Raw genomic sequence first — 26,930 nt, 5'->3', positions numbered from 1 at the left:
TACTGGCTCCCACTAATCATACGTTGGCCAGTGGACTGCTTTGCCTGTGTGGTTACTTGCTCTTCAATCAGTATGAACTCATATTTTCACCAGCATTTAAAACTGAAATGTTGTGGTGTAATCAGGAGTTTTCCCTTGCCAATAAAAAGCATTAACAATCCACAAAGAGCCAGAGGGATGAAAAACAGCAGAGGAAAGAGGAAAGAAAGTTGGGGAGCTGGAGAGTTACATTAGCAACCCAGCTAGTTAGTGTACTGTTCAAGGTCATTCCTACGAATAGGCCATGTATCAGTTCCTTACTCAAACCGTTTTCAGACATGACCTCTGGAGGGTACCCACATAATTTGGTCTGGAGTTTGCCATTAGGGGCTCCCTAGAGGGGTGGTGCATCAGACAGAGGCAGGATGTAATGTAAAAATTCCGCCGTGGAGATCACATGTTTTTGTTTACAGCTGTTTTTGTTTGTCGACACCTGCTAGTCCTCACCACCAACATCTTGACATCTTCATCCTTGTCTTCCATATATGTATGAGTAAATCCTTTGCAGAATCTCCTGTGGTTTTCTCACATGAGCTCATTCGTGCATTATCTGGAGTTTTTACTCAGGGAGTCTCTCCGCTATCAAAGAGATATTTCTGTAATAGTTTTTTTCCTCTTCTCCCTGCTTTATCGTGACACTGACACAACCAAAATGCTATCAGACTACAAAAAATGCTCTTTATAGTAGTATCCATTAAATAAACCACTCCCAGTCGCCAGCTTGACACTTGTGGATTCCTTTATTTACTAATGCAACTTTTTTCTGTATCAACTACATTTAATTTAAACAAAGAAAATGCAGGCAAATCTCCTGCAAACTAACCCACAGCAGCGGTGCACATACACACAGGGAAACAACTTTAAACACAAATCCCTCTCTTGTTTACCACTGTTGTTGTTATTCAACTGTTATTTTGGCCTCAAGCGGGTTCCTCCGTTAACCAGTGCATTACTGATCCTGAATAAATGGTTCTTCTCAAAGGATTACTGAATGAGGGTAAATCCAATGGGTGGGTTGAGAGATGGCTAAAATAAATACATGGTACCTTTTAGACACATTTCTAGTCAACACATTTTCTAGTCATACACAGTCTGCAGCCTATGTTGTAACTTATTAGTCACTCTTCTGATGCTATAGCTATTCTAAGCCAACAAAAAGCATCTTCCCCAGTAACAAAGCAATTCCCTAATCTTCACCCACGATGCCCTACCACCTATTAAACAATCACACCTGAGTGAGATTGTAAACCAAAGGCCCCCAGGCCCGAAAATAGAAACACAACAAGGAAATATCATGGGATTTTCCCGACTGGTCGATATGGCCGGTAGGTTCTGCAAGGCCTTGGTAATGGATAGGCTGGGGACACAGCTGATAGCGTGGATTATGTGCGCTGGGCACTAAAGACATGAGTCAAGGTATTGAGGCTGTGGTGAGGCAGTGCCAAGATCAATAGCTCATTACACCGTGCTGTCAGGCCAGGCCGCGGAGGCGAGCCTGGCAGTCCACCGGGGGGATTACTGGTGTGATTGTCAGGAAGATGGAGAGACGGCCTGACCCCGGAGAGAGGCAAGGGCCAGGACCTCATGGGCTCCCTCGGTGGAGTGCTGGCTCTAATGTTCCTCTAATGTTGGAGTCTGATTTCTGTGGGGACACGCCTTTTAGCACACAGGGCAATGAAGCTCAGTGTGAAGCAGTTTGGTGATGTTTTGGCAAAGGCCCTTTCTATGTTGTGGGTTGTAATCCATAGGGTAATATGGATTGTTGCTGAATCTAATGAAATGTATTCATGAAATCTCTGGTCTATTTACTCAATGTAACATATATTGACTTTTAGAACACATATTGACTTTTTAATCAGTGCTGCTTTTACCACCAATTACCATTTTGTTTCTATTTTTTTTTTAGTTTGGCAGGACAGAGGTAATAGACAACACTCGCAATCCAGATTTCGTGAGGAAGTTTGTACTGGATTTCTTGTTTGAAGAGAAACAAAATATAAGGTTTGATGTGTAAGTAGGCTGAAAGCCTTTTTATTCATATTTTTCCTATATATAAGCACTCATTTAATTCTATAATCCTGCTATAATCATGTTGATTGAAAGCAACAAACCTAAATAAGTGATGACTTTGATTACATTTGAATAATTTCTCTCTGTAAGTCTTCAGTTTGGTGAAACGCTCATGTTCCCTCCATTAGAAGCCAGTCTAATCAGATATCTAATCAGGGAAGGACATTTAAAAAAGGCTCATTTCTAAAACTGCTTGTTACCCCCACTGATTTACATTAGCATCCTTATACACACGGGGTTGAAAGCACGAAGAAATCTAAATTCTTTGTCTGAGGTAAGGAGCCAGAATTGATTAGCATTAAGAGCTATATAAGATGACCAAGCAACAGTACCTAGAGTCTTAGAGTTAGAAAACTCACAAGTACATTTAAGTAAACAATTTGTAAAAAAGTACCACTTATCCACCAAAATTAGCAGGTAACAGTAACCCCTAAAAAAAAAACCGATTTCCTCTTTTCCCATTGCCAGTAGAGGTGATTGCCTTTCTGTTTTTCTCGTCATGTTCGTCATCACAAACGCAACCGACAACTGAGGCGCTCTCTCACCTCGCTGTCTTGCCAAATAAGCTTGTTCACCTGGGTGTCATGTTGCCATCACTGAAAGTCAGAGCCGATTTCAACGCGTGTCTACTACAGACTTATTTGACCAGGGACTGAATGCTGATTGTATCCATTCACATTGCAGACAAAAGACAGATGTTAGCAGGTGTTTTTTCACCAGTGGAAAAGAGGCTACATTGTCTACTTCCTTCCCCTGAGTTGAGCTAACTTGAACATAGGCTATAAAGACAAAATGTATATTGAACTCCCGATAAAGTAAGAGATACTGGCATTATGTACATTTCTTCTTTGTATACAATAGGTGAATAATACTTTTGGAAGTTAGCATGTTTAATAAGACTAAAGCAAGTGGATCTTTGCATGTTGTTGTTCCAAATAACTTCAAATGCAGCCCTGCAAGTTCTTACAATCTTATTACAATCTTTTTCTCGCAGGTACAATGTGGATTCGAGAAGCTGCAACATTTCCAAATACGTAAGTACAATATGTTAAACTCAAATGACAGCTTTGACTCAGGGCTGATAACTTCCATCAGGCCTCAAATCTGTCACGTTCATACTCAGCATTACTCATATTGCTGCAGCTAATTTACTGTGAATGAGTGCAGCAGCTGATGATGATGAAGCTTCATCATAAATAGAAATCTCACTGAGCATTTGGCACTTTGTAAATCCATCTTGTGACAGAGTTTTCTTGTCTTCCCTAACAAAATAAACCTCATGGGAGAGCAGAAGGTGAGTGCTTTACATACAGATTATGTTGTCCTCATAAGTCCGGCCATTACACTTCACATCATGTCACCTTTGAGTCGTTAGACCCCAGAAGATACTTTTTTTGGCATTTTATTCATTATAATTTTATTGTATTTTTCTCTCATTGTCTCATCTTATTCCATCAAGGACAAAATCCAACAAGCTCCCTCCTTGAAGCTCCCACCATAGTGTTGTTCCTCATTTTGTCTTTCTGCATTATGTCATTCGCTCAGGTAAAGCAACTTTAAGAACTCGATTTCAAAGCAAAAAAGCAGCTGTTGTTGTCCGAGACGGACCCCTGCAGCGGATTGTGCATGTCAGGACTATGTCAGGATGTTCATTGTAGCTACACAGGTGCTCACTTTGTGGGACTCACACCTACACCTGCTCGTGCCCACTCGCGATAAACATCAGGGTGCAGTGTTCTGCCCCTTGGCAGGAGTTTTGTGTTGTAGTATCGTCTCCCTGCTTTTTTATGTCGGCATATGTTTTCTCCTCTGTAGTGTGTGGGCTGGTTGTAAAGTACAGAATCTTTTATTTAATGAAAACTCTGATAAAAGGAACCAAACAATTTCTTCTCTAGTATAAGGGCACGACTCCTGGGCTCGATCTATTTGGGTGAAAGCGTTTCTATAAAAAAGGTGAAATTAAACCATAAATTTAGTGTTCAATTAAAAATGATACTACAATGACAATAAACTTTAATGGAACTTTCGTAACTCTAATATTACCACCCCAATGTATTTCATATTTGTAGATGCTATTGGGCTTAACCTGTTTAACCATAACTTTTGTTAATTGAGGCGCAGGAGGCCCGGAATGTGCATAGTTATTTCCTCAGTGTTCATATATCTCAATGGGCTGCTTCCCCTTTGCTTATTTATAGTCTTGAGGAAAAAGTTAAATTGGAATCTTTCATCACAGATACACTTCGGTGTGGATGATGTAGAGATGTGTAAAAGATGTGTGAAATTAAGAATGGCTCCATGCCTGCGTCAAACGGGGCATTCGTTCAAAATCTGAACAATGTATTTATGGATATTTATCATTAGCCATAGCCTGTTGTGAAACCAGGACTATCTCTTGGCCCCTGTCAAACAATTAAATCTCTTTTCCCCCCTGCAGGACTTTCTGGGTCAGACCTTCTGTACCCTTGGAGAAATCATTGGCTCCGCCGGAGGACGACAGGAGAGGACCCTCTCGTAAGTGTGCATCCTAACATCCTGTCTATTGTATGGTTGAGAAACTACTGCAGCTTTTATGCCCCTTTACCAGAAACAGCTGTGATCTGAGGCATTATCCTTATGTTGTCTGTCCGCCATTATATCTCAGGAACACCTGCCAGGAATTTCATTACATTTGGCACAAACGTACATTTAGATTCAAAGATGAGCAGCTTAGATTGTTGTCACTGAAGGTCAAAGGTCAAGGTCAATGAAACCTCACAAAACAATTTTTGGGACTTAACTCTATAATTTATTCATTACGATAGAATGAAAATATAAAAAATACTGGATTAAATGTTAAATTGAATATTATATTTAATATTAAATTCATTTAATATCTTGACTTCATATATTTTGTGAGTCCAGACAGATATGGATGTAAACTGCATTCTAGATGCTTGGCGAAGGCAAAACTGTGAGCTGGTAATTCCAGCGTTTTTAGGATTTTAATGATATTCATTAAAGGAACTATTCGCACAAATTATTTCTTCAGCTGGGCAGAATGAATGAGTCCTCCTCTGTCTCTTGCTCCATATTTATTGATGGATGATGTGGGAATCAACAGTATATGTGCCATCTCACTAATGCAGTGTTATTGACTCAACCAGTTGAAATAGCCTCATCTATTATATTGTTTGATCAGAGTGTACGGGGCCAGATTAGGCTGTTGCCTCACTGCAAACTGAGCTCTTGTTGCCAAAGTAGTATTTAGCTTTTATTATGTTATACAAAAGGGACTGAAGCTCGCGCCAGTACTTAGTTGCGAAAGAAGTCAGCATCACAATGAACAACGGAAAACAGAAACACATCTGTCACAAAGCAAAAGGAAGAACGAGGTTCATTGCTTGCGATTGTAAACTGTTCAGTGAGAAACAGACAACCCGCCCTGGATTCCTCATTCTTGCGGGGGATTTCAACCATGCCAACCCAAAAAACATTTTAACCCAAACTCCACCAACATGTTGATTTTCCAACCAGAGGAAATAACACAATGGACTTGGTTTTCACCTACAACAAAATAGCAGACAGAGCTGCCTCCCTCCCCGACCTCGGCCTCTAGGACCACATCACCTTTATGCTGAAGCCAGCATACAGGCCACGGGGGGAAAGTGAACAAACCTGTACAGAAGAGATGCAGGTGATGCCAGAAGGTGCCACTTCTGCACTTCAGGACTGCTTTAACACCACAGACTGGGATATCTTCAAGCAAGCAGCCACACACTATCAACACACTGACCTACAAGAGTACAGAGTCTGTGACAGCCTACATCTGCAAATGCATCAAGGATGTCACTGTCACCAAAACCATCCCTTTGCGGGCTAACTAGAAGCCTTGGCTGACTGGAGAGGATCACAGACTGCTGAAGACCTGGATTGGGCCTTTAGAGCCAGTGAAGAAGCAGAACTGAGGACAGCCGAAGCCAACCTGTCTGTGGCATCAGGAAAGCCACACGTTTGTACACCATGAAAATAACCCGGCAATTCAAGGACACCAGAGACACACAAGGCCTGTGGAAAGGGATTCAGACCACCACCACCTAATGGTGCACAAGTGTTCCTGGTCTCTCTCTCTTCTCTCCCCCCCTCTCCGTCCCTGATCTCTCTCTATTCTCTCCCATTTTCCACCCATCTCTCCTCTCCTCACAATGGGCCCCTGCTAAACCCAGCCAGTCGAGGCATATGGCCAACCACATTGAGTTCGGTTCTGCTCGAGGTTTCTTCCAGTTAACAAGGGAGTTTTTATCTCCACAGTCGCCAGTGTTTGCTAATTGTGGGAACTGTTGGTTTTCTCTATAAATTTTAAGGACTTTAACTTCTTTGTAAAGTGCCTCGAGATAATGTATATTATGATTTTGCGTTGTACCAAAAAATTTAATTGAACCATCAACAATCCCCCCACCCACCTATACCACCAGCCAAACTATCTCCTATCTCCAAACAAACAAGAACTGTTACTGAATCTTTTCAATGCAAACATGCACCTGTCACTTTTTGAAGTAATTTAATACATGATTCTATCATACAACTGCTGCTATCTTTAACTGCTATTTACCACAACGTGTTGATGTACATTACATTACTTCCCATGTATTTTTGCATTCTCAATCCATTTTTGGATGTATTACTCTTATGAACGCAAATTATGTTGTACTGTGTACTATGTTTTGAGTACTTAATATGTTGCGCACTTATATGTTCTGCCTACTTACATCAAGGATCAGAGAAAAACAGCATTTCAATTCTGTCTATGATCTGTACGTATGGCAGAATTGAAAATAAAGTTATACTTTGAAATTTAAATGTCCTCTTGTTTCACGAATATGACAAACTAATGTGCAATTCAAATTTAGATTTATAGATTCAATCTCCAATGGGACAGGAGGACAGATGGTCGATATTTTATTTAATAGCTGTTTATTTCTGACATGGTTTCTTGAACAGTTTCAGCTGTGGCTCTGTCTTCCTCTAAAGTGTCACAGATGGAGGTGAAATGTGCATCGCCATGGGGTCACCTGTGACAATTCTGAGGAGATCTAAAGCTGATTCAGTCAGGGTAGCTAAACAAGCTAGTAATAGCTCCCGTATCTTAGACAAACTTTTAACACGTTTAGCTACATTGTGCTCTCTTTAAAGGGATAGTTTACCAAAAAGGAAACTTCACTCATTATCTAATCACCACAATGTGGATGGAGGGGTGGTAGAAGTGTTTGAGTCCAAAAAACACAGGGGTAAACAGCGTTGCAGCCAAATCCAAAGCAATTTAAGTAAATGGTGCCCACATTTTCAAAACTAAAAAAAAAAAAAAATAATACATATAATACCTCCATACCTCTCCTTTGGTGTCATTTACACCATGATTTTGTCCTAAATGTCCTCTGTGATCCATGTGCAAACACAACTTCAGAGGACGATATCAGATCGGCATAGTGGTAAGAAGATAATGAGTTAATTTTCATTTTTGGGTGACCTATCCCTTTAGGCTACAACTAATTTTTATTTTCATATTGAAAAATGTTTATGTTCGTAATTGTTTGGGGAAATGGGAATGTATCATCAATGTGTTCCCCCCAACCAATTGTCCAAAACACAAAGACATTGTGTTGCAAACTTTCTAACTCAAGTTATTTTCAGTTTCCATTCTCGTTATACATTCACCACAAATTTAATTTGCTCTCCATTTTTGCTAGTTTGCTAATTTGCAATCCTAAAAGTACCTTTGGCGTCGTCGTGGAGGTTTAGCTCGACGAAGAACAAAAACTCTGCCTATGAACAAATCCTTGTGTAGTTAAAACACAAGTCTGTCCATGGCAAGTTTGTCTGGATTTAATTTCTATATGAGTCCCTGCCACTGACTTCAACTGGACTTTGGGATGAGTCCGGTCAACTATGGGCCAGTTCATGGCCCTTGCCTCTGTCCTCTGCCAGTAGCACTATTGACATGTTTTAGAAAGCTTATCATGCTCAGACAGACCAAACAATCAGCCGGCTATAGTTTGCTTTCAGCCTGAACGCCACAGAGCTGGGTGGGCGAGGGGTGAAGAGAAAAACAAAGGGAGTAGAGAGCGAGAGAACAACAAAGTATTTGGGCATAATTTGAATATAAACTGAAAATGATGAAAATATACGCAAATACAAACGTAGCCATTAAGTCTGTTTGAAAATAAGAATTATAGATTTAACCTGGATAGTTTGTTTGGTTAATAGTAGTCGCACTACGGACTCACAAACCAGACGTACACTCACACATTTTGGCTATATAAAATAGATTAATAGATTTATGTCCTCCTTTTTTGATTAAATGGACTCTCAAAGACAAGACAATTACTCACACTCATCACAAACCTGCCAAAGGATCTACGTGATTAATCACATTTTCACTGTATCCAGTAATGGAATTCACCTTGACAAAATAAATTAGAAAAGTGTCATAAGTAAAAGATTGCATACAATAAGACCCCTGTCTGAAGGATTGTCATAATGAATCATTCTGTAATTAATGGGGGAAAAAGGAGCTTAAATACACTGACAAGGGGGATTCTCAAACACTGTCCAGTTAACAGCCTAATCTATCCACCAATGTGAGGTATGACACCACCTTTGAATTTTAATATTATTTGAACAGGTGAATGTGCAAGTCCAAATTATATATAACTCTTGAAATCAAAATGTAACTTTTGAAGCCACTAAGCTAAATTATCCACTTGAACGGGAAGTTACAGTATTCTTTGTATTTATTGGTTAATATTTGTTTTATTACATGCAAGTTCTTGCAATCAGATATACCTTGGAAGGTTATTTACTTATTAACTTACCAGTAACTGGAAAGGGCCGTCAGTCATTGCTAATTCCCTTCATTTGAAAACAAAGTTTTTTTTAACTCAAAATGAATTTTATCAATCACTGGCAATATAACTAATTCACCCTCAGCTCTGAGCTCTCTGTTTTGGTCTCCACCAACTCCTGTGACTTGTACTATAAAATACCCAGGGTATGTTTTTGTTGTCCAGGTTCACTTAACCTAATATCGGCCGTCCTGGATTACTTGCACTACGAAGCTGGTAGCGGTTTACCCTGGGTTTTCTTATCCAGATACAAGCATGTTCATGTAGAAGAGGCAGAGCTATTGAATATTACCAATATTCTCTGTCCATGAATCAAGTTTTTAATATGATCTAATAAGAAACACTGATATCTGCAGAGGGGGCCGGCAGGATCTGAAGTAGCATTCAACGAAGTGAAACATAAATGAAGATCATAACTAAAAAGAAAAGAAAGAAGTTCAATAAAAACTGTATATGAGCTGATTACTTTTATCAAGGTTATTATTTTGATTTTTTCACTGATCATGAATAAACTATTGTTTATATTTTACGTTAATAAAAAAAGTGAATGGGTTGTCAGACTGTTTTGGCCGTTAAAGAAGCGAGGAGAGAACCAGTATACATATACGTATATATATAGTGTGATGATCGCCGTCTGACTTAAATGTTTATTTATAATCATTGGAAGTATTAAATAGTTTTTCTTTTTTGAATAAACAAAATATGAGGCTTTGGTTTTTATATCTCATGTTGTTCTGATCTGCACTGATATAAAAAGAAAGTAAAGCCATCAACACTGTCATGAATCAGGTCAGAATCAAAGGATCTTTGTTGAATTCAAAAGAAGCTATAATAGTCGTCGAGCCACCTTAATCAAAGGATTGGACCGAACTACAGATTGAGTCAGCTAATTCTGTAGCCTTTCACGTAAAAAATAGTCATTTGATTCTTAGTTAATCTAAAAATAATGATTGCTGCAGCTTCATAAATATAACTCAGAAATCGCATAGTACCAGTGCTCATTTTCTGTTCTGCAGAAATGAACCATGGCAAATATCAAACTGAAGCTTTGGAGATTTCCCCAAATCCCAACAATCATTCTTTTAATCTTGATCATGCAATACCTAAGAAGATCTTAAAATACCTGGGACAAAAATACCTGGTGGTCTCGTTTCCCTGTTTTGATTTAAAAAATGTTTTTAAAAACTGCTGATACAAGCTGCTGGGAGACAAACAATACAGCAGAGATATGTTACTGTCACATTATTCCCTAATGATCTCCTGATGCACCTCCTGTCCATGGCTTTTTTTTTTAACAGTAACACCTAGTTCCCCAAACCGTCCTTCGCCTCGCCACCACAAGCCGAGTTATCTGGCTCTTGACAGCCAGCAAGAGTGAAAAAGTGAAATGAAAAGAACAGAAAGGACTGACAATACCAGAAGAGACAAAAATGAAAAAGGACAAAACCAACAGAACGCAATCACTATTCCCCCCATATGGTCAGTGTCTCTGATGGCTGCCTGCAGGGAATAGACATCTGTCTGGAGCCTCTGATAGATCAGACAGAGCAAAGCCCAGGGGGAGAAACAAGGGAGGGGGGAGGTAGGAAGGGAGGTAAAAGGGGAGATGAAAAGTAAAAGAGAGGTTCGTGAAGGGTGACAGACAAACTCTGCACACTAGGGATGAGGGAGGGGAAGACAGGGGACGTTATTCTCCAAAAGAAATGCATTGTATGAAGGATATACAAAAGAGAGAAGAGAGGAGAAGAGAGAAAGTTGGGTTGAAGGAATTGGTGCAATTGAAAAAGGAAGAGAATATACAGTGCAGGAAAGTTCATTGCAAAAAACAGGGAGGGGCAGAAAGAGAAGAAACGGTTGTGTGCTGTCATTTAGGAGACTCTGCAAAGTGCTCACAAGGAACAAGACAAGAACACAACAATCATGGATAAAGACAAAATCGGCCCAGTACATAAAAAAGCTGTACAATGGTGTATTGATTTTTCTCCTGCGTTTGCTGTCATCAAACTCACACACATACCGAGAGAGTCCAGAGCCTATATGGCTGTGGTAGCCTCCTCGTGTTGGTGGGTGTACATTTTTATAGGTCAACAGTTTTAAAAACGGGCTTCATGCTGCGTGGCAAACGAAGCACTCCTTTCCACTTACCTGCGTTGCTATGGTAACCGAGGGGGCTACTTGCCGAGGCGGTAAAAGTACAACAATGATCCAGAATATACCCTTTCAAAAACATAAATGGGGAGCTCAGCAGGATGCATTATATGGGCTCCCATGCTGAAGGACTACACACCAGAGGTATTTTTTGACCGTAATTCATGCTTGTCCAGAGAAACTGTGGTGCGTATACACACATACTATATAATGTATGGTTTCCTTTATCTAGGAAACTGACCATGAGCTAAAACCTAGAGGTGACAAACAAGAAAAATACAAAACAGACAAATCACCCTTTTGTAGATGTTTTGTGAAAAAATGAGGCCAATCTAATAACAATCCCACAGGCTGCCAGTCACCCAGATGTAGATTGATTAGGTGGATGCTGGAGGGACTCCACCTGTGTGGATTCAGCTGCAAGATCAGTCTGTTGGTCCAGGGTGTCAGAGGGCAGGGTGTGTAATTGGGGGCAGAGTGGGATGTGATCTGTGGGATGGTGTCATTCACACATTAAACAACACAAACATAGAGTAACACAAACGTCTGTCTGTCTCTATGTGCTCGGTTACATACTACAAATGCAGGTTTTTTATACCATAATATTTTTGTCGATTTTAATGTTGGAATATTTCTATATATTTAAATAACTCCAATAATAACTTACACAAACTGAGTTGGTTGTAAGTCACATTTATTTTATTACTGCATGTAAAATTGTTTCCTATTAAATGACTTATAAATAAAAATATGTGTATGTGTGGTAGGCTTCATAATGTTGTGGAATATCACACACTGACAGCAAAATATTAGAGAATTGCAATTTAGATAAAACTAATCTAATTACTGATATTATCATTATATTATTATGAGCTTCAGTTCAGTTTGCAAGTTCTCTATTATTGTGCATGTATAAAAACAGTGGTTTAACTATTAGTAACTCCTTAATATCTATTATTATTACCCAACAATATTTATAATAATATCAATACATTTTTGCCCCAACTGGCCCAGGGAAGTGCAGTGCTGCGTTTGATGCCATTAATTCTTCAACAGCCTCATTATCTTAGTCTCTTGATAATAAGAAAATATAAAGCCAAGTTCCATAAGGAAGACTTGCGAACATATGGCCAAGAAAGTCCAGCAAAATCGGAATAACAGTAGAAACAGAAACCCTTAATAAACAACACTCTGATCGACAGAGGAAATAAATCTCAGCCTGTTTTTCTTTAAAGCTCATTTCTATGTTTACCCGGTTGGTTGGACGACCTGTCTCCTCACAAGCTGTGGTTGGGGAGATGAGCCTCTTCTCTGCTCCTTGTATAAGAAAAACCAAGGAATTAAAACCGCCGCACTATTGTCCAGCTCAGCTTCATCATCACAGTTTTAAATAAATCTTGTCTGCTGCAGTGGATGCCTGCGGCTGGTGGTCAATCTCACTGTTCTTTTCCTGTGGTTCATGAATTAGAGACTGAAAACTTCTTCTAGGGAAGCTTCTCCTTTCTCACTTTTTTAGTAGATAATAGGTATGCTCTCAGAATAAAAAAAGCCAGACTTCATCACTGAGTCACCATTCAGGAGTCGGCACCCCTCAAGCTAAACGCTTGTGGCATTGTCGAACTGTGTCTAACCCTTTACCCCCCCACACCTTACTCTCATGAGTAATTGGCCTTTCGAATCAGCTCTCATCAGCCCTACCTTTGCGCATGACACATTGTAAGAATCAGATCTGATCTGAGTTTACCTTCAGCCACGAACATTAGAGGTCATGGTCAAATTAATTCAAAATTAAAGCATTCAGCTCACATAGCAGATATGAATACCCAGTTACAACACAGTCCCGGAATGCAGCTTGTATTCTAACCCAGAGGTCTTCAACAGGGGGTCCGCGGCCCCTAGGGGGTCCGCGGCGGTACTGCAGGGGGTCCGCGAAATCTTTGGTTGATTAGACACTTTTTTAAATTTTTTATAATTTTTTTTTTTTTTTTTTCACAAATTTAATTGTCTTTCAATACACATTAACATGCATCCAACATATTGTGAGGCTGATTTGACCCTCTGCCTGACAACCTCCATACATCCAAGATTAGATAAGTTGTGTGCTACCCATCAGGGTCCGACATCTCACTAATATGGGAGTATGTGTGCCATCCACAGATGAGGATTCACTGTCTCTTCTACATGTATGTTTAAAATAAAAACATGAATCTGTGAATTACTTTAATAGCTCAGTTTTGTATGCAAGATATACAGTGGGTACGGGAAGTATTCAGACCCCTATAAATATTTCACTCTTTGTTTCATTGCAGCAATTTGCAAAAATCAAAAATGTTCATTTTATTTCTCATCAATGTACACTCAGCACCCCATCTTGACAGAAAAAAACAGAAATGTAGATATTTTTGCAAATGTATTAAAAAAGAAAAACTGAAATATCACATGGTCATAAGTATTCAGACCTTTTGCTGTGACACTCATATTTAACTCACATGCTGTCCATTTCTTCTGATCCTCCTTGAGATGGTTCTACACCTTCATTGGAGTCCAGCTGTGTTTAATTAAACCGATTGGACTCGATTAGGAAAGGCACACACCTGTCTATATAATACCTTACAGCTCACAGTGCATGTCAGAGCAAATGAGAATCATGAGGTTGAAGGAACTGCCCAAGGAGCTCAGAGACAGAATTGTGGCAAGGCACAGATCTGGCCAAGGTTCCAAAATAATTTCTGCAGCACTCAAGGTTCCTAAGAGCACAGTGGCCTCCATAATCTTTAAATGGAAGAAGTTTGGGACGACCAGAACTCTTCCTAGACCTGGCCGTCCAGCTAAACTGAGCAATCGTGGGAGAAGAGCCTTGGTGAGAGAGGTAAAGAAGAACCCAAAGATCACTGTGGCTGAGCTCCAGAGATGCAGTAGGGAGATTGGAGAAAGTTCCACAAAGTCAACTATCACTGCAGCCCTCCACCAGTCGGGGCTTTATGCCAGAGTGGCCCGACAGAAGCCTCTCCTCAGTGCAAGACATATGAAAGCCTGCATAGAGTTTGCCAAAAAACACATGAAGGACTCCCAGACTATGAGAAATAAGATTCTCTGGTCTGATGAGACCAAGATTGAACTTGTTGGCGTTAATTCTAAGCGGTATGTGTGGAGAAAACCAGGCACTGCTCATCACCTTCCCAATACAATCCCAACAGTGAAACATGGTGGTGGCAGCATCATGCTATGGGGGTGTTTTTCAGCTGCAGGGACAGGACGACTGGTTGCAATTGAAGGAAAGATGAATGCGGCCAAGTACAGAGATATCCTGGAAGAAAACCTCTTCCAGAGTGCTCTGGACCTCAGACTGGGCCGAAGGTTCACCTTCTAACAAGGCAATGACCCTAAGCACACAGCTAAAATAACAAAGGAGTGGATTCGGAACAACTCTGTGACCATTCTTGACTTTCCCAGCCAGAGCCCTGACCTAAACCCAATGGAGCATCTCTGGAGAGACCTGAAAATGGCTGTCCACCAACGTTCACCATCCAACCTGATGGAACTGGAGAGGATCTGCAAGGAAGAATGGCAGAGGATCCCCAAATCCAGTTGTGAAAAACTTGTTGCATCATTCCCAAGAAGACTCATGGCTATACTAGCTCAAAAGGATGCTTCTACTCAATACTGAGCAAAGGGTCTGAATACTTATGACCATGTGATGTTTCAGTTTTTCTTTTTTAATAAATTTGCAAAAATTTCTACATTTTTCTGTCAAGATGGGGTGCTAAGTGTACATTGATGAGAAATAAAATAAACATTTTTAGATTTTAGCAAATGGCTGCAATGAAACAGAGTGAAAAGTTTAAAGGGGTCTGAATACTTTCCGTACCCACTGTATGTTTATAAATGGCAGTGGCATGGCCACCCTGTACCGTGCACATGTTTAAATTAAAAACATGAATACATGAACCCGTGTAATATTTGAATAGCTTAGTATTGAATGCACAATATCACGGTAGTTATGCTGAACATGGCACTAGGTCCAGTTTAATATAAAACACAATTTTATGCAATATATATAGTAGGGGGTCATTGCTCCATCTCTCCACCTGTTTGGGGGTCCGTGGCCTGAAAAACGTTGAAGACCTCTGTTCTAACCCATGCCCATGAATAATTGCTCCTCCTGTCAAAACCCCACAAATGAATGTGTTTTAATTATCGCACAGAATATTAATTGTTCTGAGAGAGTTCAGGGAGTGGATTGGATCTGCAACCACACATTTGTAGCACATCCTGTGGAGTACCTCAGGACACACAATGGCAATGATTTCCCAGATAACAAACTCAAGACATTTTGCCCTGAAACTACAACAACATCACATTCACCCTGAGCATATAAAAACAGCACTCAGCTGTCAGCAATGTGGACAGTATGAACAGTTATGCCACTGAAAGTAGCATTGGTAAGAATAGCATAGTCGTATTAATACAATCTATATACTTGTAAGCTATATAAATATTAATCATGGTTATGGTGTTTTCTGGAAATGTATGCACGCCACAACAATGATTAATATCTCTGATTCTGTCCCTGTCCACTGCCTCTGCCCTCTCTTTGATGGTCTTCTATGCCAACATGAAGCTAGTGGTTCGAATCGCTCAACACCACTGAAGCACAATTTTGGCTGTTAGAGCAACCCTCCTGAAATTACATTTCAATATAACTCAATAAGTGTGACCAGATTATTTTTTTTGTTTACATAATGAGGAAATACTCTTAACTCCGCCAAGGAGGTTTATGTTGTCCCCTGTCTGTTTGCTTGTTTGGCTGATTTGTTTATACACAAGGTTACACAGGAACAATCAAATGAATGACCTTGGTGGAAGGATGCGGGGGAATCCATCACATTTTTGTGTGGATCCGGATTAGGGTGCATATCAAGGACATTTTTTTTCTATTTTCATTAACATTGCTAGATGGGCATTGATCAACATTTTCCATTTTCGAAGGGAATAATTCATGGATCTTGATGAATAAATCAGGCACATTAAGGGCACATTAAGGGGACAATACTATCTATGTTCGAAATTTGGTGTGGTCTGAATTAATTTGAGATAGTTGGGCCTTTGCAGAAGATTAAGCTCTATACTGAGCACCTTTTTTTGTTGGTTTGCATGTTTGGTTTTAAGCAAGAATATTATGAATTATTACAAAACTTGGAGATATTTGGTGGGAATTTTTTTTTTCACTTTCGTTAACAGTGCATGCAGGAAACTTTTCCTTGACTTCTCAGATAACAGTTCATGGATCATGGTTAAAAGTCAGTCATGATCAGGGAACTGATTTAAATACAATTTGTTGCAGATCCAAATATTGAATTTAAATGTGGTTTCATAAGGAGACTAGGCCTTGGTGGAGGTTCTGTATATGCACTCTATTCTAATGAAATTATGCAATTGGCTAGTTGCAATCCACACAAACCCCCTCCTGCCTACTCAGCTTCCGTCCATAAATATAGTGTTAGATTCAAGGTGTGCTAATGTTAAATTATAAGTTGAGTTTGTTTGACTTAATGTTTAACCTCTTTAACCGACACCAGTAGGTTTGATTTTAAGACAATTTAGCTCAAGAAGACAATCTGATCAATAAAACCTGTGCATTTATTTTACACACACACACACACCTACACACACACACACACACACACACACACACACAAAGAGACATATACATCAGTCGACACTTTCTGTCCAGTGAGGTCTGTGTCCTGCAGAACCATTGTCATCACTCTGCCATCTGGTGTGGCGGTTCACATCTTATCTGGCCTGCTCTGCTATGACAGGCACCAAGACAAAACACTGAGCTGCTGCTGTTCTCCTTCTGAAGAGAAGATTAAACCATATCAAGCTGAAAATTAAATATGAGACCATTAATCTAGCCCCACAAAAAGTATTGTTGGACCTCTATTTCACCTCTGTTGAATCACTAACTACCCACATCACCTTTTTTCAATTCAGTCTCAGGGAACTAGTGAATAAATGAAAATGTTTTTAGATAAAACAGACACAATGAAACCATTCTTTGTTCTTTCGTGCAACTTTCTGATTAAAAAAATATGCCTCAGAGCAGATGAATCAACACAGATTTACAATGGTTAATCTTCCAACTGGCAAGAGATAGCTGTTACTTTATCTCCTAAAACAAGGTTGTGTTTGTAAATGGCTCTGTTTGAGCAAGCAGAAATTAGCTTTGAGCTAGTTTCATGCTTGCCAGCTTTGAACATCTTGGCAAATAATGTGACAGTGTTGTTGTGTTGCAGTCACTGATACAGACAACACCTCTATTTTGTGAGCTACACCACTTGTTGGAATAACAAAAGGATTCACTGTGGTGAGATAAGATGATCATCGCAGAGTGATGAGAACAGCTTTTCCATGTTGGTGATCTCACACATTTGGCTGTTTCATTCAGAATTCATCTTTTTATTTAGGATTTTTTTCATGTGAAAGATATCAAGAAATACTCTTGCACTGTACTCTGTGATTCTTTGTTTAGATAGTCTCTTTACCACTGTGCCTGTGCTAAACCTGCCTGTTTGTAACGCTCAGTTCTCTTCTGTGTTAAATCTCTGGAGCTACTTCAGAATTATTCCTTGCCATTAGTGAGTCCTCGTCAAACAGTTTTACAATATACTGTCTCTTTTATTGTTTATGTTGAGAGCTTTTTAAGCAGTCTATGATGCAGAAGGAGATTAGAAAAGTTTGTGTTCTTTCTACCTGGGTTATCTGCAACTGCTGTAATTTTTGTATACATTATATGTTACTTTTTCAGGGTTCTGCTAAGCAGTTGAAACAATGTTCAGACCCTATGTTTCAGACCCAAGTTCACAACTTTTCAAAATAAAAGCTCTGCTATTCCGTGCAGTATAAATCAATAAGGCAACGAAACAAACTTTATACTTTTACTTTTGAGGCAACTTGGTAAAAAGGAAGTGATTCTGTTCCTGCCATGATGATAAATAATGATAAATAATTATAAAACAATCCAATTTTCAAGATTTTGATCCACGTTTGACCCCAGTAAGCTGTAGCTGCTGCCGTTTATTAGAGAACATAGAAGACTTGTTCAACTACAGAGCGACCAGCCTGTTTATTTAATTTGTATTCCTTTTGAACTTATGGCATGTCCACACCGCACCAAGCTGGGCAATTTACAATACACATCACAGACAGACAGAAATTTGTGTGTAATTAGTAGGTAGGCCCTATTTTTCTCTTTCTACATTATCATAAAACATCTATGAAAGAAAAAAGTTAATATTCAAATTAATTTCACAAATAGTTGTAGAAACAGTAACACCAAGCTACAATCATGTCAGTGACTGTGAACTAAAGAACTACCTAAAGTCTTTGTCAGTTGATGCCAGTTAAACGTAAATTAGTCAAAGTTGTAGCTGTCCTCTGGCATCCTCTTGTTCTGTATCATCAGTACTGTGAATTCAACACCTATCTTGGAGACTGTAATTTCTCTACCCCCTTCAAGCTCTACTAAATTGGAGCTCATTCTGTTGCTCACTTGGAGCTGGCTATGACTACAGAGATATTTTTCTCTCCCTCTCTGCACACTCCAAACTCTCCACTGAAACAGAATATATGTTGTTGTGACTACCTGAAAGTCTAGTCCTCTTAAATATGATGTATTTGCAGTGTTTTCCAGTAATTATGTAGACTGCTTTCTACTTTGTCACAGTTTTATGATGAACCCATTATTTTACACTTCTCATGATAATATAAGAGATCTCTACCTTGGTGTTTGCAGCAGTATTTGTAGCGCTATTCGCCACATGCTCTTGCAACCGCGCTCTATGGTGCATAATGTTTTCACCGTCCAAACAGACCGTCAGACCACATAGTTTCAGCTGTAGTTGTGGCATCAATGTAGTTCTTTCTCTCATGTGAGAAATTATCTTTCACTCTTAAGTCTCCTTCTGTGTACATGTTACTCGGGATGTGTTGTGCGTTAGGGTGACCGCCATGCATGTGGACCCCCATTACAGCCATAGATTGAATAAATTCTGTGGGAAACTTTAATTTGTAAACAGCATTTCTTAGACAGCGAAACTTGAACAGCCATGATGTGGAATAAAATCACTCCCCTCTTGTCCATTTGGGCTTTTGTGTATGTGGTGGAATGTACGGTGTGTTTGTGTTTGTGCCTGTGCCAACTACACACAACGAGGAGAGTGAGGGCCACAATAACCACACAGTCCTTGTCTCATGTCACCGAGGTTCACACAGGAAATTTCCCAGTCCAGAATGTCCCTCAGGTCCTGTCCAGTCACCAGGCAAGGACCTTTTGTATGTGCATGTGTAAGTGTCCCATTTAAAAAGCCTCTGTCAGCAAGTAAACCATTAACTCTGTAGACATGTACTCTGCACATGAGATTGTGACGCATGTCCCGGCAAATTCAATCTGACACGCAGAAGGTAACACAAGGATGTCACATAAGGTCATGTGCCCCCCCTTTGCTTGTCCGTGCCTGCCTGTCCCTGCTCGGTGACACCCGGCACATAACACAGAGGAGCTGAATCTATGTGTGGTGACTGCTGTGAGGTACTAGGGCCTTTATTAAAGTAAAGAATATATCATATTTTTAGACAATTGTTGCTAAATAATTAGATGAAAGCTAGAATTGATAAGTCAGTCATAATATAACAAGAATATTTTCATATTTTAATCAGGATAAAGTCCAAATTTAACAAGAACATTTTTTAAATTCAATGACAAAAACTCACATGGAGAATTAAAAAAAATCCAAGATCTTGATGACAAATCCCGTTATTGTTTGTTAAGAAGCTAAGAAACCTCTTTGAATAACACACAGATCAGAGTAGACCTCGACCAAACATTCCCACCTCCAAGTGTGAGTGTTTATTTCTTTTCTAATTTGTGAAACCTCAACAACAGTAGCCTATAACAGAGGTCTTCAACGTTTTTCAGGCCAAGGACCCCCAAACAGGTGGAGAGATGGAGCAATGACCCCCTACTATATATATTGCATAAAATTGTGTTTTATATTAAACTGGACCTAGTGCCATGTTCAGCATAACTACCGTGATATTGTGCATTCAATACTAAGCTATTCAAATATTACACGGGTTCATGTATTCATGTTTTTAATTTAAACATGTGCACGGTACAGGGTGGCCATGCCACTGCCATTTATAAACATACAGTGGGTACGGAAAGTATTCAGACCCCTTTAAACTTTTCACTCTGTTTCATTGCAGCCATTTGCTAAAATCTAAAAATGTTTATTTTATTTCTCATCAATGTACACTTAGCACCCCATCTTGACAGAAAAATGTAGAAATTTTTGCAAATTTATTAAAAAAGAAAAACTGAAATATCACATGGTCATAAGTATTCAGACCCTTTGCTCAGTATTGAGTAGAAGCATCCTTTTGAGCTAGTACAGCCATGAGTCTTCTTGGGAATGATGCAACAAGTTTTTCACAACTGGATTTGGGGATCCTCTGCCATTCTTTCTTGCAGATCCTCTCCAGTTCCATCAGGTTGGATGGTGAACGTTGGTGGACAGCCATTTTCAGATCTCTCCAGAGATGCTCCATTGGGTTTAGGTCAGGGCTCTGGCTGGGAAAGTCAAGAATGGTCACAGAGTTGTTCCGAATCCACTCCTTTGTTATTTTAGCTGTGTGCTTAGGGTCATTGCCTTGTTAGAAGGTGAACCTTCGGCCCAGTCTGAGGTCCAGAGCACTCTGGAAGAGGTTTTCTTCCAGGATATCTCTGTACTTGGCCGCATTCATCTTTCCTTCAATTGCAACCAGTCGTCCTGTCCCTGCAGCTGAAAAACACCCCCATAGCATGATGCTGCCACCACCATGTTTCACTGTTGGGATTGTATTGGGAAGGTGATGAGCAGTGCCTGGTTTTCTCCACACATACCGCTTAGAATTAACGCCAACAAGTTCAATCTTGGTCTCATCAGACCAGAGAATCTTATTTCTCATAGTCTGGGAGTCTTCATGTGTTTTTTGGCAAACTCTATGCAGGCTTTCATATGTCTTGCACTGAGGAGAGGCTTCTGTCGGGCCACTCTGGCATAAAGCCCCGACTGGTAGAGGGCTGCAGTGATAGTTGACTTTGTGGAACTTTCTCCAATCTCCCTACTGCATCTCTGGAGCTCAGCCACAGTGATCTTTGGGTTCTTCTTTACCTCTCTCACCAAGGCTCTTCTCCCACGATTGCTCAGTTTAGCTGGACGGCCAGGTCTAGGAAGAGTTCTGGTCGTCCCAAACTTCTTCCATTTAAAGATTATGGAGGCCACTGCGCTCTTAGGAACCTTGAGTGCTGCAGAAATTATTTTGGAACCTTGGCCAGATCTGTGCCTTGCCACAATTCTGTCTCTGAGCTCCTTGGGCAGTTCCTTCAACCTCATGATTCTCATTTGCTCTGACATGCACTGTGAGCTGTAAGGTATTATATAGACAGGTGTGTGCCTTTCCTAATCGAGTCCAATCGGTTTAATTAAACACAGCTGGACTCCAATGAAGGTGTAGAACCATCTCAAGGAGGATCAGAAGAAATGGACAGCATGTGAGTTAAATATGAGTGTCACAGCAAAAGGTCTGAATACTTATGACCATGTGATATTTCAGTTTTTCTTTTTTAATACATTTGCAAAAATATCTACATTTCTGTTTTTTTCTGTCAAGATGGGGTGCTGAGTGTACATTGATGAGAAATAAAATGAACATTTTTGATTTTTGCAAATTGCTGCAATGAAACAAAGAGTGAAATATTTATAGGGGTCTGAATACTTCCCGTACCCACTGTATATCTTGCATACAAAACTGAGCTATTAAAGTAATTCACAGATTCATGTTTTTATTTTAAACATACATGTAGAAGAGACAGTGAATCCTCATCTGTGGATGGCACACATACTCCCACATTAGTGAGATGTCGGACCCTGATGGGTAGCACACAACTTATCTAATCTTGGATGTATGGAGGTTGTCAGGCAGAGGGTCAAATCAGCCTCACAATATGTTGGATGCATGTTAATGTGTATTGAAAGACAATTAAATTTGTGAAAAAAAAAAAAAATATTATAAAAAATTTAAAAAAGTGTCTAATCAACCAAAGATTTCGCGGACCCCCTGCAGTACCGCCGCGGACCCCCTAGGGGCCGCGGACCCCCTGTTGAAGACCTCTGGCCTATAATATTATTCATTACAACCCAGGTGACAGGCTGATCTTCTGATAATCCCCTTCTAGAATGACATGTAGTCTAAACAACAACTTAAAGGGATAGTTCACTCATAAAAATTCACCCATTTAACTTTAATTTGACTTAAAGTCTCACATCCTTACGACTTTTTGTGCAAAATCTCATTTATTTCCCCCCAAGTGGCTTTAATGCTCTGTTGTAGTCGATGTAGACTGTGAAATATTTAAAGAATAATCTTTGCAAATGCATTATGGTAAGGTGGGGGGGGGTTCACTTTATGACATTGACTTTATACTTTGTGCAATAGTGGCCTTGGCTAAGAGAGGGGACAGGCAGAATTACTGATTTGGGAGAAAGCGGGTCGTTGCAGTGATTGTAGGAGATGCATAAGAAATGAGTTAGGGGATGAACAAGGTAAGGCTGAGGAGTAAACTGTCATTCAAAGGATAAATCCAAGGTGAGCTGACCTTCCGTAGCCAATGTGTCACAGCTTCAATTCATTCAGACATATTCTGTGACGGACACAATAAAATGCCATTCATACCATTTATTTATATTCATATATGTGTGTGTATTTGTATATGTGTGTGTGTGTGTGTATACATAATGTATATATGTATATAGTACAGTATAGGGTCTAGTATTAAGATTGTTTTTAATAAGTAACCAGCAAAAGATATAATAAAAAAAGAAACATCAACGCTCACATGTGTGCTGGCACGCTCTGAACTTTTCAAATGGCAGCTATGACCTCAAGGTTAACTAGTGTTCTTTCACGAGTCTACACATCATGTCTCTTCATTAAAAGCCATGGCACATCGTGGAATAGCCCACAGCTGGCTCACTTTTACGGCAGGTTGTGGAAGATTTTTGCCACATCAACACATAATGTATTGTTTCTTTGTGCAGATACAAGTCAGGCTCACAGCGAAGAAAACACAACACTGGCTTCTTGGAAGCAGAGCTCTGACAGAGTGCTCCCAGGCCCTCAGATACATCTTGTGATGAGTAACAGAATAGACTAACTGGTTGTTATATGTGACAGAGGAGCAGCATGTCATTAATATTCTGTCAGGGAGCAGTCGAGGATCGGACAGATAGTCCAGACCCGAGGCAGCTATTGTTTCCAGTGGGCTATAGCTGTGGAGTTGGACACATTGTGTAAATAAATTCATAAATAATTCCCTCCCTGTAGCTGCTGCTGCAGCTGGCAGGCGGCATGAGCAAGAGAATCCATCGACTTTGAAACTACGTCACTGAAACGCTGTCGATGTATGAGACAAGGCGAGTGGCTAACGGGCTCTCTCGTTGTATTTACTTTATTTCATTATTCTTTCTTCCCTATGAGCCTCTTTTCTCTGTGTGCTTAAATCAGTGTTCCTTACGTGATCACTTTGTTTTGTTTTTCTCTCATCTTCTGTCAGCTGCTTTGCTCCTTCCCCTAGGTCTTTGATATGAAAGCTAAATAACTCTGTGTCAGTGGTCCATTGATGGGAGCCGTTATTCTTCACTCTGCTTCATCGAGACATTGAAGTGGGACACAGCTGAAATATTTAGGTTCAGTTGAAGGCAGTTTTGCCTCCTGGCTTCGCCTCAGGCCACGTGTTTCCAAACAGATGAATTTGGACACCACTGTTGTACAGTGCGACAGATGAAAACTTAAGTCCCTCCAGAAAAGCCCACAAAGGGCAGTCATAAAGAGAATAATTACATCTAATTAAAACTGGGAAATGTAGGACTTTTTATGTGTGAGTGTGTGTGTGTGTGTGTGTGTGTGAGAGAGAGAATGAAAAGTCTTGATATCAAGGTCCAAACACATTGTGCCTGTGCCACACAATGCAATGCAGCCGTCACTGGAGCTGTCAAATGTAGAAACAAGGGATGTCTCTCAGCTTTTCAAAAGCAAAAATAGTCCTCGTTCTCTGTTTTTCAGATTCACTTTTCAGGCATTGTTCTCACTGAATAAAACCAATTATGATGGAAAACATACAACAAATGATTAAGAACTCTATTTGGTTAGGCTGATGAACGCGACCATACTTATATTGAGCCAACATGGTGATCCGCCCTGTTCGACACTGACAGTGGGTGTCAGCCTGCCATGCGCAGACTATAATTTCAGTGTCCACTGTAATGAAGGAAAAGATACGTCAGCTCAGTCAGTGTCGGTGTGTGTGTGTGAGTCTGCGAGTGAAAAGGTCTCACTCGTAATTTTTCTCTCTGGCTTGAGTTTTCAGCCACAGTTTGGGTTTAAAAAGAAAACTATAATCGAAACGAACTTCACACCCACAGTCCAGCCTCCAGTTTATCCAACTGCAGCACCTTGGTTAAGGTTTGGGAAACACTGTAGTTTTGGTTAAATGCAAATTTAAACACTAGGTGTCTGTGACTTAATGTGAACTTTTCTGCATTAAACCAGACCACGATTTCCCCCCTGACTTTAACCAAGTGCCTGCAAAGTTTTAACGATGCTGCAGTCAACATGTCTGCAGCACGACTCTGGCTTCTACAGATACTGATTTGCATGAACAGCGCGGTGCAACACCACCACTCCTGTGTGCCAACCATCCTGCAGCTCCTTTGCAGTAATATCAGGGTAGTTTCAGTCTTGGTCTTCCAGATCCTTTCTAGACTTCCATAGTTCCCCTTCATTGCAATTTCTTAATGACATTTCACACTGTGGAAATTTCAAGCTTGAAGCGCTTTTTATATTTTTATAGCCTCCTTCTGCACTGTAGGGCATCAATTATTTTCATTTTAGATCCTCAGCTTAGAGGAGCCTGTGGTTGTCGAGTGTTAGCACAAGGTTTGAAGACTCAGAGATGTTATCATCAGCTGACAGTTCTTAATGACTGCACTAGACCTGCCTTACAAGATCTACTGAGCCAATTAACTCCTTACAAATCAATGAAGTCCACAGTTTTACAAGAAGCAAAGTGTCGAGACTTGTGAGAATCATTACATTAACGAAATAAATGAAGGAATAATGTATTAAATCAATCTGCTATTTGTGTAGATATATATTTATATATGGTATTAATACCAGCCCAGCAATCGGTGGGTTTTAAAAAGAAAGAAAAATTGAAATGAATTAAAATCACAGCACTTGGATGAAGAAGAAGTTAATATTAAATAATTTGTGTTAATAGTGTTCGAATTTATATTTGACCCAATCCACAGTGCTTCCCAATACATTTCAATAATGTATTGTTGAATTGATATCACTATGGCTTCAGTTAATTTACAGAGTTATATCTCTGTTTACAACTTAATTCTTGTCAAACATCACATGGCCTGTGTGGGTGCTGGTGGTCAAGGGTCACTTCTACTCCGAGGCCACCTCAAATGAGCGAAAGTCATGATTTTTTATTAATAAAAACTGAGGTGACTATGAGGTCGATTGTAACTGATCAGTCATAATCACTTGTATGCACTTATTTGAGATTCGTAGAGTGGTTAGACCTTAGATGTCAGAGTTTCTGACCAGCGCATGAAAGCACTAGATCAGTAGTTTCCCTTCTCAGATTTTTTTTGGCTTTATGTGCCTGATCGTCACAAAGTTACCCCTCATTTCTTATCCTACTCCATATCTGTTCCCCATTTGCTTTTATAAGTCTAGTCATTAGACATCCACTCTGTTTTCATCTATGCACCAAAACTGTTATAGTTTAGTAATATTAAAAGCAGTTAATGGAACAAATACATTCCTGCTAAGACAATGTTGTATCACATATTTGTTTTCACATTGTAATACTATTTATGATGGCTCTATTTCATCAAGTGTCCCAGTTACCTAAGGCAGTGTTACCATTGGTGAATTTAAAGGTAGCTACTTTTTGCAGATTTTCTATTTGTTCATAAAAAACAATGCAATATTATTCTAGGACTCCACAGGTCCACACTTTTCTGAGATGAGATGTTTTCCTTCTGCAGAGGTTTAATCACCCTCGACTGAAGGATTAGCACCACCAGCTGTTTGCCCCAATGTGCCAAGCTCCTAATATTCACATAACACTAGTGGATGGAAACCCACATTAATTCACATTCTCTTGCCAATTTTGGACGGGAACTTGGCGACTCAGCCAGCATGCACAGTATCAGGAACCTGAAACTGAAGCAGCTCATTAGAATATCGACATTTTTTATGTCAAAATGTCTTCTGTGATAAAGACATGTTCCATAGATTGACAGTAGGTGGTTGTAATGAGCCAAGAAACATAGGAATATGCCAGGGAAGTCAAGGAAAAAGAAAACCTCAATTTAAAAAATATGGTTTTAAACACTGCAGATTCTTATCTAAGGGTATCAAAGGGCAATTTTTTTTATAGGTCTCGGAGCTCCTCTCACAGAGGCCCTGCTCATCCAAATCAATAGAGATTTAAGAGCGGCCCCACACTCAAATGGGTCGGTTATCTGTGAAGCCCTAAAGGCAGCTACAGCTGCAGCGCTCAACTCCTTTCTTATCGTGCTGGACCTATCAGCAGCCCTTGATACGTTCTTTGCTATATTGTGCTATACATACTCTCCGATATAGACATGTTGAGCAAAGTGCATTCTT

General features: G+C 39.8%; 1 protein-coding gene across 2 annotated transcripts in view; it reads left to right on the top strand.

Annotated features, from left to right (window-relative positions):
• LOC133005777 (copine-9-like) overlaps positions 1-26,930 on the top strand; it is a 91,106-nt gene that overhangs the window by 36,542 nt on the left and 27,634 nt on the right. The window contains exons 5-8 of one of the 2 annotated variants that reach the window (XM_061075559.1): positions 1,946-2,049; positions 3,104-3,143; positions 3,401-3,403; positions 4,547-4,623. In XM_061075559.1, coding sequence (XP_060931542.1) covers positions 1,946-2,049; positions 3,104-3,143; positions 3,401-3,403; positions 4,547-4,623 — 224 coding nt within the window. The remainder of the gene's footprint in view (positions 1-1,945; positions 2,050-3,103; positions 3,144-3,400; positions 3,404-4,546; positions 4,624-26,930) is intronic. The other variant, XM_061075558.1, reaches the window with a different exon arrangement.

The sequence above is a fragment of the Limanda limanda genome, chromosome 7 (assembly GCF_963576545.1).
Source record: "Limanda limanda chromosome 7, fLimLim1.1, whole genome shotgun sequence".
Taxonomy (NCBI): Eukaryota; Metazoa; Chordata; class Actinopteri; order Pleuronectiformes; family Pleuronectidae; genus Limanda; species Limanda limanda.
This window is presented reverse-complemented; position numbering and strand designations above follow the sequence as displayed.